The following is a 16,334-nucleotide window of genomic DNA, read 5'->3' on the forward strand; positions in this document are numbered from 1 at the left end:
TCATCTCTCCTCCTCTCCTTTCATCTCTCCTCCTCTCCTCCTCTCCCTCTCTCTTCTCCTCTCATCTCTCTTCCTCTCCTCCTCTCCTCTCATCTCTCCTCCTCTCCTCCTCTCCCTCTCTCTTCTCCTCCTCTCATCTCTCCTCCTCTCCTCCCCTCCCTCTCTCCTCTCTCCTCTCCTCCTCTCCTCCTCTCCTCCTCTCCTCCTCTCCTCCTCTCCTCCCGTCCAGTTCCGCCTGTGGCTCCTCGGCCTCGGCTTCAGCCTGGCGTACGGCAGCATGTTCACCAAGATATGGTGGGTCCACACCCTCTTCACCAAGAAGGAAGAGAAGAAGGAGAAGAAGAAGGTAGGGAGGAAGAGTGTGAGGGCATGAGGGATAAGCCTCTCAGTCTTCAGCGTTCTCAGGGGAGTAGAGAAAATGAGGGAGGGAGGGACGGGCCGTGCAGCATGTGTGGTGCTGGCTGATAAAAAAGAGTTCTGTTTAAAACTTTGCAGGGCTTTTAGTAACATAAGCTTCTAAGAGGGCAGCTCTGAATCATTCTCTGCGGCGAGGTTATACCGGAAAGTGCAGGGATAAGGACGCCAGATCTACAGATTCTGTGGTTAATACATGACCACATGAAGCACATGCACCTACACACATGCATGCAGAGAAACATGCAGATGCTAAACAAATAACCAAGCCCCTGATACCCACGTCAGCAGCTTTATTTATATGCTGGTGTGTTTATGAGTGGGTGTTTGTTTTTTTGTATGTGTGTGTGCTTCGTCTTAAAAATAGTGTATCCTGGAGCCAACAAGATAGTGCCAGTCTGCGATTTGTTGTGGAAATTTCCAAGACCTAATCAGAAGAATAAGAGATTAAGCCATTTATGGAATATGTATGAATATGGATGAGTATTAAAGTTCTATATAGAAATCCATCCTTCGGGGGGGTTTATTATTTGAGCCAAAGCACATCGAATCAAGTTGACTTTCATGTCCCGTCGTGTCCACAGAAGGACATTTTCCCAGAGAGCGAGTCTCCCTATGAGTATTTAAAGAAACTTTCACACACGGAGGAGAGAATGAGTGCCTTTCAAATCATTTTTCATGCAACTCAAGTGTAGAGGCGCTCACGACTGTGTAATGTGTTTTCTTCTTTATTTTATATTTCAGTTCTAGTCATTCTACGCTTGAACGGCTGTTACTATGTCGGAGGTGCTGGGAGTAAGCCGGCGTGGTGGAATAAAAAAAAAAAAAAAAAAGGCGTGTGGAAAGACGCAGCGGGAGAGCTCATTTTCCTTTGCTTGTTTTCTGCTACGGTTGCATTGCTTCCTTTATAGCTTAACTTAAGCAGAAGAATACAGTTTATATCGGTCGCTTCAGGAACAGTCCACACATGAGCGGCGTCATCTCAGAGTGTATGAATGATGATTTGAGGATGCAGCACAAATATAGCTCCCAGACACACACAATCTCCCACTGCTCCTAAAATACATGTGGAAACACACACACACACACTTTTACACACACACTCTGAGACACACACACACATTGAGAAGACATCTCACGCCCAGTCAGCCAGAAATCACAAGGACGCCCGTCGTATTATTTGTCCTGGTTGTTTGTCTTTGTTTATGGACTGGCTCATGATGCCCATGGATAGTGATGACTGTTGTGAATGTGTGTGTGTGTGTGTGTGTGTGTGTGTCTCTGCTCGCACAGCAACACTTGGAGCCATGGAAACTCTACGCAACAGTTGGAGTGCTGCTGGCTATCGACTTCCTGTCACTCATGATCTGGCAGATTGTGGATCCTCTGCATGTTACCGATGAGGTAAAGTATGACAGACAGATGAGATCATTTGTCCGTCATCGCCCTTTTTGCACAGACCGATTTATGCAGCGACTAACCAGCCGCTTACACAGAAATGAGACGAGGTTTGGAAAAAATATTCTTTAATTCGATTTATCTTATTACCAAAGAACCCAGTGTGAAACAAAAAGAAAGAGCATGTGTTTGTCTGAACAGCAGTGCTATAACGTTGACATTTATGACTTGAATAATTATATTTATTCGCCTTTGATTGTCTTATAAGCACCTCTAAAGGTACCCCGAGGCATTGACTGTGGCAGCAAATCTGAATCAACTCCCTGCCTCATAAAAAATGTATCTTTCAAAGGTCCCAATAACTTCATTAATCTTGCATTTATCCACATTTTCATTTTTTAACGATCGAGAAATGGGATACACCCATTTACATAAAAGAAAACACCCCTTAACTCACAAAGTCTCCAGCTCTTTGGTATATTTAGGTCCCTTTAGCTCATTGTTTTGGATTTACAGCACATATAATGTAGGCTTGTTACGCAGGTACTGTAATGGACTAGCTCAGGAGTTCTCAAACTTTGCCAAGCCAAGGACTTTCTTCTTTATATTAACAATTAATAATCGTATTTTTTTCATTCAATAACTTTTTTTGTACGCAGTCTTTTGTAATCTCTGATTTACCATCAATCCATATTAGAACAGAATGTAATACTCAGTGATTAAAAACATCTCAAACACATTTTCTTAAATGTCATTTTCACAGATGATTGATGATGATTTATTTTTGTCAAGTATCTGGGACCTCCAAGGGGGTCAGGACCCCTACTTTGAAAAACACCAGACTATCTGGTCGAAATAGTGTTACATTTAGAAGTTTGAGAGACAGATATCTCTGTCAAGATTTGGTGGAGATCAAAGCAGAACTGGAGAGAGAGAGTACACGACTAAGATTGATCGAGTAGTAAGAACAACACAAAATAAATGCTGTAACTTCTCATTGGACAAGGAGGAAACGTTTAAGTCACGTATGCTAACATGGTCTGCTTGTTTTCAAAGTTGTCTGCCCTCTAGTGGCCAGCCAATGATCTTATGCATACAGATAAAACAATAAAACTTTTTATAGTATTAAAGATGTTTGAATAGCTCATGTAGCTAATTTATTATAGAAGTGTCACCTTTAAAATGATAACATTAGCCTGTTAGCTTAATCAGAAATGACAAAGAGAGCTTTGATTTGGAGTCGTTTTTTTTTTATCTGACTGATAACTTCAGGCTGAATAATCACTCTCCTCTTAGCTCTGCTTTTTCTCTCCATCTCTCCACCAACTGTTACCTGATTTTTTTTTTTCCCGCTTTTTCTTAGATGCTGCTCAATGCTAGGCTAACAAGCTAGATGCTAACTTTTCCGTTTGCTGTTTACTGCTAAGTAGCGAGAGTACAGTGAATTATCAGAGCAAACAGCTGCTAGCGACAACTTAAAAACAGAACAAGTGAACGGTAACAGTAAAGGGGCAGGCTTAAAAAAAAAAAACCCTCTAAAACGTAAGCTGAAAGATGTTAAAACACTCCACAGAGCTGCTGCACGTGGACCTGCTGAGAAACGGTGTTAGCACTGTGACTGATGCTTTTCACTGTCATGGGGTCTTTTGTTGGCATGGTGATGTTATGTGTAGCTGTTTTAATGATTTGAAAGACACTTTAATATCATGTAAAAGTCATCTAAACCTTGATTTGGTACAAATCATGTATGTAGGCTGCACTGTTTCAGCTCTAAGAGAAAGCTGCATCGTCCTCATCAGCCTTTATCTGCACAGCATCGACTCCAGTCCAACCTTGAATTAAATCTTTAAAAAGCTATATTTCATATTATTGGACATCTGATACTCTTTTAAGTCAGAGTCATCTATATCTGACTCACGGGAGGGACCTATTTACTTGAGGGGATCAAGCGTGCAGTTTCTAGGGCTTATGCTTACTCAGCATTCTTGCCAGGCTGTCTCATCTTTTCTCATTATCTCCTCTTCTCTCTTTTTTCCCTCCATCTCTCTTCAACCCTTCCACTCCTCTCTACCCTCGTCTTGCCGTCTGCCGTGTGAGTAGAAGTTCACTAAAGAGGCCCCTAAAGAAGATAAGGATGTCCTGATTCAGCCCTTGTTGGAGCACTGCAGCTCGGAGAAAATGAACACATGGCTCGGTACTGGTTTCAACTCTCTCCTACTTCAATCTGTCTCTTTATCGCTCTTCTCCCCGCTCTGGTTTATGGGTGCTTTGTCACACGCATGCACATATGCAGACACATATTCACATTCACACACACGTCACTTTCATTCACTGTGAATTAAACAGGTCTCATATCACAGCCTCCTCCCTCAGCACCTCCCTCCCCTCCCCCCTTACGTTTGATTCCTCTTTTCTCCCACTTTGCTTCTCTTTTTGTCGGCCCACGCTCTCGCTCTCCCTCCATGTCTGTCTCTCTTAGCGTGGCAGCTCTTATGAAAGTATAATGGTGCTGAAATTCAAATAATGTGGGTCACAAACTGGGCCATTGCCCCGTAGCATTTCCTTTCAGAGGGAAGAAAAGATGGTGCCTTAATATCAGGCGGGGTAAAGAAACAATGGACAGTCTGAAGAAGTGTCCAACTTACTCCGTCACACATTTCTCTTTGCTCCTCTGCTTCCCTCTCTGTCACTGTTATATTCTCTTTATTCTGTCAGGCTGCCTGCCTCTGACAGGCTTTTAACATATTCTTCCATCTATTGTAGTACACTTTTAGTTTCTCCCACTGCACTCACTCACACTCACTCTCTCTGCGGCTGCATCGAGCTCTTCACAGTGTTACTGTCTCCTACTCTTAAAGCCATGTTTTGCCATTTACATGATCCGATGATTATACAAATCCCATAATGAGATTGATTTGTACATTTTGAAGTACTCAAATTAAGTAATTAAGTATTACACTTGTTGAGAGAGATAGGATTTTTTGGGTAACAATGCTGAGAGTCCATCAGCTCTCTGAGCCTGTATAAATACTGCCTATAGGTGGCACCAAAGACAACAACGTGGTAAATTCAGTGTAAATACAGTATGTGTCAAAGCTCTTTTAAGTAGTTTTTAGCTGGTTACAAAAGCAAGCAAGACCATGACCTTAAGGAATGACTCTTTCTATAGATTTAAATAAGTCACATCATCCTCATCTTTGACCGCTCATGTTGTCAGTCTGTGAAACCTCTGGAGTATCTTTGCTTGATTAGCAGCTCAAAGAAACTCCTCATTTATCTTATACTGGTGTCAGTAAAATCCCTCATTTCTTGGGGTGCCAGTAGCGTAGTGGTTGGTGAACTGGTGCACCCCCATGTGCAGAGGCTGTAGTCAACCAAGCGGCCAGACCGGGTTCGGGTCCGACCTGTGGCCCCTTTCCTGTATTTCGTTCTCCACTCGCCCACCCGGAGGACCACAGCCTCTGCACATAGTGCGTGAACACTAGCCACTAGGCTACCGGCCCCCCTGATCTCTCAATCTTTAATTCCTTCAAAATAATAAAACACCCCCCCCCCCCTTGTTTTTTTAGTTTTACATTGTGTACATACACTGTGCTTCACTCTATCAGCTGCAGTAAACACATCATATAATGTAATCAACATTGTCATGTAGACATGGCTGCACTCTTTCCTCGTCTTACCCGCGTTCTCTCCCTGTTTCCTCCTACAGGTGTTGTTTACGGCTACAAGGGTCTGCTGCTGCTTCTAGGAATTTTTTTGGCTTACGAGACAAAGTCAGTCTCCACTGAGAAGATCAATGACCATCGGGCTGTGGGGATGGCTATTTACAACGTCGCTGTGAGTCACAAAATGAAAAACCCAATAAAACAACACCACCATCATGCTCCTGTTTTTCTGCGTCCTGCAGCTCTCTGCAAAGAGCTTTCTGCAGCATGAACAACAACATTAAAGTGGCATAAGTACCGGTTTATTGCCCCATAGAACAAAAGTACTGTAGTATATCATTAGGGGGGGTTAATCAATGCTTCATGCTTACTTTGCTTGGTGCTGTGATCTCTGGCTTTTAAGAAGCAACTTCCAGAGAGAAGAAGGAAACTGACCAGTTAGGAGACATTTCCACTGCAAGATCCTAAAAGCTTCATTCTCAAGGGCTTTTCTCTTTGCAGTGAAAGTTAATGGAGTTTATAAATAACTTGATGCTCTCTCTGCGCCGCTCTGGTGTGTTTTATTTTCTCATTTTAGCAGATAACTGGTTAATTGTGACAGGAAAACACGTTGAAATACTTCCAATGGAGGAAGTCAGTAAAATCATGCACCAAGAAGAAGAAGTGCATTGTGGGAACAACAGAATATAAACAACCTTTGAGATGTGCTGAACATCACACATTGATAGCCTGGTATAAAATATTGAAAAGGACATGTTGGTATAATGATCAGTTTTACCCTTACGACACACACAGATGGGCTCATATATGAAATATTCAAGTCTTTTCTACAAGTACGCTGTGAGATTTTTATTCTCTAAAATGCTGATCCCTGAACGCATTTCTGTCCAAATCATTACACTGCCAGCACACGCTGCTGTCTTGTATGAATCATAAATTCTGATGCTTATTGTGCCCGTGGTGCGGTGATACCGACAGTCGTATCTCAGGTCTCCTTTATGAAATAAGATCTTGATCCCTGGGGGGGGGGGGACTTTCTGGTGAAGAACATGTTAAATAAAATCAATAAAACATGAAAAAGGGCGAGTAGAAAACTTTTACTGTTGCTGCAGGGCCCTGAGTGCTGGGGATTTATTGATTCAGTCCTGAGCATGTATATGAGAAGAAATCTGTGTTTGGGCCGACAGAGATTGCGTGAAGATTCACAGTTTATAAAGATGTTGCTTTGCCCTATAGGAGGAATCAGTGAAGAAAAAAAAAACCCATTTAGTCTGTAAAGTACAGCGGTTAAATCTGCCATCTGTCAACCATTTTTCTGTGGCTGTTAATAGCAGGTGAATCATCTTAAACGGGCGCACCTAGGATGCACTTTACACGGGAATAGCTGCGATTAAGTTCACTTCAGCCACTTTAGATGAACAGTCGCTGCCGTTCCCTGACACCCTCGACACGGGGTAACTTTGTAATTGATGTCAAATGTCTCGGGAGAACGCTTTCTGACGCATTAACGGCCACGAGAGTTTTCTCTGTTTTGATCCAAAGCGAGCAAACATTTCCCTGTCTTTGTTTTTCAGTCGTTAACATCCATTCTGATAGAATTTTATGGATACAAGTCACAGGAGGCGTGAGGACTTTCATCAGCTATCACTTTGTTGAAATGTAATAATAAATGGATTGAACGCGCGTCGTTTATCAATATGAGAATTCATCATCGATCGTCATTACTCGTAGTTTGTTTATGAGAGCAGTGAGCGCGGCCCGTGTGCTCATTTCATCCCGTGCTTTCATAATGTGCCACAAGTCTAATGTTATTATTTTATTTGACGATACGCACACATCTCATTTTTATGACGATGTCAATAGTTAATGGGGTCCGTAAAGGGACCTCTTTCCTCGTCGCGAAGCTGTGAGCTCGAGGCTGCGATGATATGACAACGTGGTGATTGTCAGCACGCCGTCGCAACTTCACTCATGACTTTTTAATGCTGTTTTCACACGGGAGCCCTCTTCGGAATGATAAACAGATGCCTAATGCTTTTATGGATGTGATTTTCCTCCCCTCTCATACTCTCGCTCTCATATACTCCTTTACTCTCCCCCTCCTCTCCTCTAAACCCCCCCCCCCCAACAATCTTCACCCTGCCTCCTTCTTTCTTTACTGCTCCACTCTCCCTTTGTTAACACTTTCTCTCTCTCTCTCTTTCACTTTCCCTTTCTCTCTCTGTCTCTCTCTGTCTCTTTCTCTCTATCATTTCTCTCTCTCTCTGTTCCTCTCTCTCCCTCCCCCTCTCTCTCTCCCCCCTCTCTCTCGCTCCCTCCCGCTCTCTCTCTCCCTCCCTCTCTCTCTCTCCCCCTCTCTCTCTCTCCCTCCCTCTCTCTCTCTCCCCCTCTCTCTCTCTCCCTCCCTCTCTCTCTCTCCCTCCCTCTCTCTCTCTCCTCTCTCCCTCTCTCTCTCTCCCTCCCGCTCTCTCTCTCCCTCCCTCTCTCTCTCTCCCCCTCTCTCTCTCCCTCCCTCTCTCTCTCTCCCTCCCTCCCTCTCTCTCTCTCTCTCTCCCTCCCTATCTCTCTCTCTCCCCCCCCCCTCTCACTCCCTCTCCCCCCCCCCCCCCCTCTCTCTCTCCCCTTCCCTCTCTCTCTCCCCTTCCCTCTCTCTCTCCCCTTCCCTCTCTCTCTCCCCTTCCCCTCTCCTTCCTCCCCCTCTCCCTCTCTCTGTCTCTCTGCAGGTGCTGTGTCTGATCACGGCTCCAGTCACTATGATCCTGACTTCACAGCAGGACGCCTCCTTTGCCTTTGCCTCTCTAGCAATCGTCTTCTCTGCCTACATCACCCTGGTGGTGCTTTTTGTGCCAAAGGTGCTCCGACTCTTCACTGACACCTTTAAGAAACGGCTGCACACAATACAGACAACATTTAAATTGCATTGAAAAACAAGGAAAAGAAAGATCTGTGTGTCATGCTTGGTGCACAGATATCATAAAGTTCAGAAACGTTATTTTGTTGTGTGTCAAAGTTCTGCTTCATAAAACTTGCAGGATTGACTTTGATTCAAATATGAAGAAAGACAGAAGGTTTTGATCCTATTCGAGGGACAGCAGCTTCTTAGAGCTCAAAAGACACACGTATAGGAGAAACAGAAATCAAGTAACTTAACATGAAAAAAAGTTATGTTCATAAAAATAATGATCTTTCATCTGTTCCTCGTTTAATGTTTTGGTAATCGTCGTTACAGTTAGAAGCGTTTTGATGTGTAGCTGCTGTCAACATTCGTGTCAGAATAAAAAATCCTCCTGGCACAAACAAAGTGAGATATTTTGCTGCATGTCTGGCAGCAGCTCTGATGATTATTTTAGGAATAGACGAGCCTGGTAGTGCACATGAGCACTGCTGAGGTCTGGTTAGAAAGAGGACAGAGCGCCACCTACAGAGATTTAAACCTCACTAAAATGAGAATATCTCAGGGGAGGAAGAGGGAAGAGAGGAAAACATACATGTAAGATTTGTGTGATTTTTAAAATCGTTTTCTGGAAGCGCACAGCAGCAATACTGAGCTCCAAAGATGTCACCAGAATAAGAAAGAAAATATGTTTTTGTCACTTTAAAGTCGACTGTAGTGAAAGAAATCTTTGTCCACTCTTAGACATTCAAAAAAAAAAAAAAAAATGATCTGGCTGAAAGGGCTCCACATGCTAAAGAATATGTTCTCAATAGATGCATTATTCCTTCAGCACGGTGTATTCTCAGGCCTGTCTTTGTTGGTTATTGACTTCCTGTTCCTGTGGCGGTCCAGATGCGGCGTCTGATCACCCGCGGGGAGTGGCAGTCGGAGCAGCAGGACACTCTGAAGACCGGCTCGTCCACCAACAACAACGACGAGGAGAAATCACGACAGCTGGAGAGAGAGAACAGGGAGCTGCAGAAGATCATCCAGGAGGTGAGGACATTATTTTTTAATAACATCCACAAACTCAAGTATCATTGTTTTTAAAGATTTTTTTTTTTTTGGGGGGGGGGGGGGCTTTTTGTGACCATTTGAGAGATAGGACAGTGGATAGAGTCTGAAATCAGTGAGAGAGAGTGTCGGGGATGACGTGCGGGAAAGGAGCCACAGGTTGATTTCAACCCCCCCCCAGTATTGTTGTTTTTATATTAACATGCACAAGCAAATGCTTGATTACATTATGAAACATCCTAGAGGCAGATTGATAAGTAATGCACATCCATGTAATGATGTGTACTCATTATACAGATAGAATGTACTGTATTTATGAGTGCATACTTTGCATTGTGGAATGCTGTATGATACGATATGATAAGTATACATTGATAATGAAACACGACATTGAGCACACACATTAAAACAGACATTGTACCTGCAGTGTAAAAGCAGATCAGGTGAGAGGTTTGTGGAGGCAACACAACTCAGCTGAAGACTCAAACAAACAAGTTATTTAATACAGTTATTTGTCATGAATGTATTCTTGACACCCAGTGAAATTGGCACTCTGATGTTTCTTATTACGCTTAACATTCACATCTAAAAAAGCCTTGAGCTGTAACTCGTCCATTTCCTGCTGCTGCTGCTGCTGTGCATCATTGTGCTGCCAACTTTATTTGCAAACGTATTTACTTAAGTTGCTTTAGAACACGCACTATACTCTTGAAAAGTTTTGAAATCTTTTCGACCCAGAAAGTTATTAACTGATAGTAAACGACAGGTATCCTGCATGAGGAAATCATTAAATCCTCATATTTGAGAAGCTGGAATCTTCAAATGACCAACCAACTAATTAAATATCAATCTGGTTGCAGGTGGTTAATCTTTCGATAGACTGTTTCACTTCTGCAAAGACTACTTCTGAATTGGGGACGTGGGATTTAATGTCACCCTTTCATTATTTTAAAAAGATGATTTCCTTTGTGCTTTTAGAAAGAAGAAAGGGTATCAGCGCTTCGTAACCAGCTGGCCGAGCGTCAAGCTCTACGCAACCGCCGCCGACCCTCCTCAGGCCAGAACCAAAACCACAACACTCCTCCGCCCTCCTCCCAGCCAGACCCCAAGTCTCTGCTCCCCCCGCCCGGCTACCCCAACCCCACCACGGACAATCACTCCCTCCCTCCTTCCTTCTCCAACTCCTCCAACCTGTACCCGGCCGACAGCAAGATGAGCCGCAACCACTGTCACAACAGCCAGATCCCGCTGCTGTACAAGTAGGCGGGGAGCGGGTGCAGGGGAGGAGAGGTATGGGGTGTTGGGAGGGGGGGAGGGGGGCGGGGGGGGAGATCAGTGGCACAGTGCACAGGTGGGACACAAACACAATGACACACTGTGACTTTCACTTGTTTGGCTGAAGAGCACAGCGGTGTAGTGACACTGTTTTTTAAAAAATACGACGAGCAAGCACAAAGAAGAAAGTTCACAAAGGAGCGCTTTCCACTCGGCAGCTTCTTGCAGGAGATCTCACAGGAAAACGCCGCCCTCACAGCTTTGATCTCACTGTGTTCAACCCAGCAACTACGCGGACACAAGCACATCTCAGACTCGAGGTCAAGTGAAAAGACCCGTCTCTTCATCGTTCCTCTCCCTCATTTGATTCCTCTCTCGCTCCGTTGTGGAGCCGTCGAATCAGAAAAAGGAAATAGTTTGTGTTGGTGTCTTTTGCTCTCCACATTTCGTCGCTGGAATTTGTTGACTAGACAAGCACATACAGTCGTGATTTATATTGTTCTGTAATTTCTGACCTGTTTTGTCATGGAGTTGTTGTTGAATTATTTGTTTACTTTTTTTTCCAGGAGAGTTGTGAAAACTGAAAAAACTCGACAAAGGGACAAAGCAATGTACAGTTTTTTCCTCTGATCAGCAGCTCATAAACGATGATGTGCATTACCAAACAGCCATAATTATCAAAGGCCATCGAGCTGGGCATGTCTGTTTGCAGGATGTTTGTTTCAGCACAACACTGCATCTGAAAAAAAATCCAGCCCCATTTTTAAAGGAGAGAAGCTTGCTCGCGTTCGAGGACAATTTTGATAGTTTTGCCATTTGAAAATAATGTTTTAAAATGTATTTTTTGAGATTTGTGTTGTATCTATTTATTAGAAGAGCAGAAATAGCCATCAATTAAAATCCCTCATCCTGCATCTGATGATGTGTTTTTGCAGAAATGATCTCTGCAGCAGATTCTTAAATTTCTCTCCAATTTGTCTGAACAATGATGTTTACTTTCTGCCTCCTGAAATGAAAGACCAGTTACATTTCTCTGCAGCAGAGCCGTGAGATGAGGTGCTTTTACGATGGCTAATTCTGTAAATATTCAAAGAAAGCACAGTTTTTTCCTCAAGATTTTATACATGGGACTCTGTGATCGCCATTTTTCTTATTTTAAAGGGATCTTTTTTTATGTTTTCTTTTTTATGTTTCTCCATATCAGACAATCTGGATGGATGCTTCTTTTCCCCTTTTTTGTACTCTTATTTCCCATTTTTGCCTTTTGGATAAGTTGTAAATGTATCAAAGGAAGATATATACGTACAGAAATGTGACATACTGTATTTATTCAGCAGTTAATGTGGATGTACTATTTCATTCATGAGCTATATCCAGATTTTATCAAAGCAATGATACCTGCACAGGTTTATCAGCAGGTTAAAAAAACAATACTTTGTCAGATATTTTAAAATCTCTATATTTCAGTGTGCACTTTAAACTGAACGTCACTATGGTTACTCCACTTTAAGTTAGTCTAATACATGTTAGCTCAGGGTTTGGAGCAGGACAGTCCCAGCCAGGACAGAAATGAATGAAATAGGCCATATTTATTAACTGTGCAGTACCGGGATCAGATAGTGTAACATATGAATGCAGAAATCATTTAGGAAAATGTTCTATTATCTTGCACATATATGAAAATATACATGGATTTGGGGATATTTGTATTCACTATATCTAAGATCATAAATGTTGATATATTTCAGAGTATGTGTATGCAAATATATGGGTAACATAAATAAAATCATTGTTTTTTCATTGGGTATATTTGTGTTTCTGGATACTTTTCGCATCACGTAAAGGAACGATGTGCGACTTTTTGATCCAGTAGATGTCGCCCTTGAGCACCAGCAGATTTGCTATAGAGGCCTCTGCTCTCCTCCAACCCTCTCCGCTCGCGTTCACACGAGTTATGAATTAGAACGCACCATAATTAAGCACCACTAAGCACAAGAGGCGGACAAAATTGTCTTTTGCTGTAATCACCTGTGGCCTGCATTGTTGTTAGCAGGCTAATGTTAGCACACTTTGGTTAGCTCATAGCTTCATATTGCATTCATAAATTGACACAGAATGGCCGTAATCTAAAGACACGTACATGACATCCAAATAAGCAGTGAGTATGTTCTTTTTTTTTTTCTCTTTCACCGCCATTGTTGGGCCTCATAACGTCTCTTTGGAGACCAATGGGTGAGGTCATTGAGACTACATCCATGTTTTTATACAGACTATGGTTTGATCAATCAAAACATGACTCTCCAGGCCACGTAGTCTTAAAACATAGATTATTAAGATGTTTTTTTTTTCTCAGATGTTTGTTTGCATGTTTCATAAGACTCTCAAGTTTAATTTTAAACATAATATTTTTACTTTTTAAGGGACATTTTCCATCTTTTTGTCAAATTAAAACTTTTTTCAAGCAGCTCTTTAATGAAGAACATCCCCAGTAGCGCTCATGTTTACATCATCCACTAGATGTCAGCAGTTATTTGTTGCTTTTCTGACACACAAGCTTCTTCTAAACAATTAACAGTGCAGTCAGGTTGATTACATTTGACAGTGAAACATGATGTATTTCTACATTTTGGCCTTCAGGAGTCAATGAGAGCATCAAAACCCAGAGGAAGAGATTTAAAAAAAAAATAAAGCTGGACACTGTTTTCAGCACAATGAGCAGCTGTGAGGCCGGTGGGACTTTTGTGTCTGAGACAATAAGTGGATGTTTGAGGTTTGAAAGAAAGCACAGAAGACTGATTGCTCCTAAATACTGGCAATGTTTGTATAGTGTGTGTTTTTAGAGGATGTGACAAAACAAACCAGCTGTGCCGCAGTCCCATGATCCCACAATACACACCCACACACACACACACACACACTGTACAGTTTCTTAGACACACACACACACACTCCCTCCCATGTCATGCTTCTTTCCAGCTGACTGGAGACGAGGTATGTGGTAATGGGGGGAAAGGTTTTGGTGGTGTGGAAGAGGTAGAGTATGTGTGTGTAGGAGAGAAAGGTGGTGGTGGTGGAGGTTGGAGTGGGTGGGGGGGGGGTGTGTTATTGGGGAAAACCCGCTCTGGGCTGAGGCTTCTGCGGGCCTTCACCTGACACAGCACTTAGCAAGACACAGAAAAAGCAGGAAATTCCCTTCGGCTTGTCTGATCTTACAAGGGAAGTATTTGCTGGCTGTGGAGGAATTTCACTGCGACTTTTTGCCAAATAATGGACCAAGCCCTCCGCAGTGTGTGTTTGTGTATGTGTGTGTCTGTCTCTGTGTTTGTGTTTGTGTTTGTGTGTGAGTGAGCCTCGGCTGGTTGGAGCTGTTTGCTTACTCAGCTCCCAATTTCTCTTTGGCTTCCCAGCTTTGAAATTCATGCAGTTCATCTTTTTTTTAAGTGAAAATCGTGACTCCTTTAGTTCACTTTTTGACCTTTTATTTAGTTCACGTGCACATTACATATAAATATAATCTTAAACACCTCATCCCAACGGTTTAAATAGAAATAAATACAAATAAATATGAAACATGTCACAAATAAATGGTCTGTACATAATCCTTGTACCTACACTCTCTTGTGAAGAGATGTGTCGTCATCTGTTACAGCAGAGAAAAGTCCAGCCTATTACAATCTCAGGTCGGCATAAATAATGTACAAACAAAGTGCCTCAAATAGCAAATAATGTTGCAAACTGTTACAGTTCATAGGACTTTTTTAAAAACGAGCCTGTTCGGCTATAAACTTTATCTCCATTGAGATTTGAACCTTTCTCCATCACCATGAGGATGAATACAAATAAAACGTCAAGAATTTCTACAAATAAAATAGAAGCCTACATTTAAGCCCCATGCCCAGATTTTGACCTTTTTTTCAAAGTGCAAACACACCAAAGAACGTCTTGCCCTCGTCGGTCTCCAGCTTCGATGGCTGGTTGGTCTCTGTCCATAGTCGGTCCCCTTTGTTGAGCTGAAACACGGCGCCCAGATAAACGGTGTTGTACCAGCCCTGTCCCGAGCTGTACCCTCCCTCCTGTGCCGTGTTCTGGCACGCCGACCTCACTGCATTCATCAGAGACACTTTTTCGCCGATGGAGTCTGTGTAGAGCAAGATCCTGTGGCTCAGAGGCTTGATACGTTTTCCCGCCCCTCGCTCCTCCTCGCCATCGCTGCAGGAGACCCTGTACGACGCCTGGCTGTACACAAAGAAGAGGCCGCTCTGTGGGATGATGATCTGGTTGTTCTCCAGTTTGAAGCCGCCCTGAGCGAACGCCTGGCCTTGACCGCTTCTCCACTCGAGCTGGTTTGTCTCACCGTCTTCGTCATACCAACCTAAAAACACCAAGAGAAAGCAGAGTCACACCTTCTGAAACACGACTTAGAAGATAACTGGCCTACTACAAAGAGAGTGGATTGAACGGCTGCCAAAGGCCAACGTATAACTTAGGCAACAATTGTCTTATTGTGCTCCCGTGTAACACACTTCTGTCTGCAAAAATCACAAGAATGGAACGCTGAGATCATGAGCCCATTGTTTGCCAAAGGTAAGCGGTGACTCACCTTCTAAGTGGATTGCTGCCTTCGCTTTGCTGCCGATTCTCATCAGGGTGTCGTGGTGATCTGTACAGAGGAAGACAAATGTGAGCTTCTCTAAAAGAATCCTCAAAGTCAGAGATCACACAAAACCCCACATTGAACACCCATGCATATAATCACTTGGGAATGTTAACTTTTCTCGAATAATCCTCAAAAGACTCAAATAATCCCACAAAAAAAAAAAACCCTCAGCATCCCTTCTTCTTTTTCAAAATGAGCAAGCCATGCATGTAATCACCTGTTTTCTCTGATGTGTCCTTCTTGATTTGTGTTTCTTTCTGGCCTGATTGCTTCTGTAATTATAGGGAAAATCTAATTAGAGATAGCAACACAAACATTTCCTCGAGTCTTTGAATGAAAATACATGTTTCAAATAATAAAAAATTAAAAAAAAGCGGCTCCTTACCTTCATTTCCAACTTTCCGTTCCAGTAACAAGCAAACAGCAGGATGCCTCCGATACAAAGGGCCACAATTAGAAGGGCCCCAAGCACCTTCAGTGACCTCCCTGAAGAGGATTTCTTCTCCACTAAAACCACCATCCTCTCCTCAAGAGCCATCTCCACATCACCTGGCGTGGTTGTGTATGCCATCATTCACTCTGATTTTGAAATCTTTCTGACTTGCAGTTCTTGATTGTCCTCAGACGTAAACCTCAGCAGGATACTCTGTGCTGCTGCTACTTCTCTCCTTAAGTGTTTGCTATTGTGTTCGAATGAACTTCTGCCAGAGAGCTTGTAGTATTTATGCAGTGGCAGCTGCTTCTGCAGAAGGGAAACTCCAGTGATGTCACCCTGTAAGTGGAGACAGGGTGCAGGACGCAGCAGCAGCAGCAGCAGATGAGCCGGGGAGAAGGAAAGAGAAGTCACAGAAATTCTCATGGAGTTTTTACTCGACGGGAGCCGTGGTTTCAGGATAGGAAAGTGGTTTGGTCGCTGCTGTAGGGTTTGAAAAAAATGACAGTGCACACACACACACACACACACACACACATTCCT

General features: G+C 43.0%; 2 protein-coding genes across 3 annotated transcripts in view; one reads left to right on the top strand and one right to left on the bottom strand.

Annotated features, from left to right (window-relative positions):
• The window catches only part of gabbr1a (gamma-aminobutyric acid (GABA) B receptor, 1a), a 94,791-nt gene extending 82,285 nt beyond the window's left edge, over nt 1-12,506 (top strand). For both annotated transcript variants that reach the window (XM_020644513.3, XM_020644514.3), the window contains 7 exons: nt 230-346; nt 1,708-1,818; nt 3,913-4,006; nt 5,522-5,649; nt 8,201-8,329; nt 9,265-9,408; nt 10,405-12,506. In XM_020644513.3, coding sequence (XP_020500169.1) covers nt 230-346; nt 1,708-1,818; nt 3,913-4,006; nt 5,522-5,649; nt 8,201-8,329; nt 9,265-9,408; nt 10,405-10,689 — 1,008 coding nt within the window. In that variant the 3' untranslated portion in view covers nt 10,690-12,506. The remainder of the gene's footprint in view (nt 1-229; nt 347-1,707; nt 1,819-3,912; nt 4,007-5,521; nt 5,650-8,200; nt 8,330-9,264; nt 9,409-10,404) is intronic.
• Nucleotides 12,507-14,426: 1,920 nt separating this feature from the next.
• On the bottom strand, nt 14,427-16,334 carry tnfb (tumor necrosis factor b (TNF superfamily, member 2)). The gene is made up of 4 exons (XM_020644525.3): nt 15,744-16,334; nt 15,576-15,630; nt 15,302-15,361; nt 14,427-15,073 (listed from the first exon to the last, which is right to left on the bottom strand). Exons 1-4 carry the CDS (start codon nt 15,930-15,932, stop codon nt 14,616-14,618), a joined length of 762 nt encoding a protein of 253 aa, XP_020500181.1. The 5' UTR covers nt 15,933-16,334; the 3' UTR covers nt 14,427-14,615.

The sequence above is a fragment of the Labrus bergylta genome, chromosome 8, assembly GCF_963930695.1.
Source record: "Labrus bergylta chromosome 8, fLabBer1.1, whole genome shotgun sequence".
In the NCBI taxonomy this organism is placed as follows: Eukaryota; Metazoa; Chordata; class Actinopteri; order Labriformes; family Labridae; genus Labrus; species Labrus bergylta.

Excerpts from the sequence above, each read along its gene's own strand:
- tnfb (XM_020644525.3), bottom strand. The coding sequence starts at position 15,932 with ATGATGGCATACACAACCACGCCAGGTGATGTGGAGATGGCTCTTGAG. Across the intron at positions 15,362-15,575 it reads GGACACATCAGAGAAAACAG|ATCACCACGACACCCTGATG; the intron begins GTGATTACATGC and ends TCCTCTGTACAG. Across the intron at positions 15,074-15,301 it reads GGCAGCAATCCACTTAGAAG|GTTGGTATGACGAAGACGGT; the intron begins GTGAGTCACCGC and ends TGGTGTTTTTAG.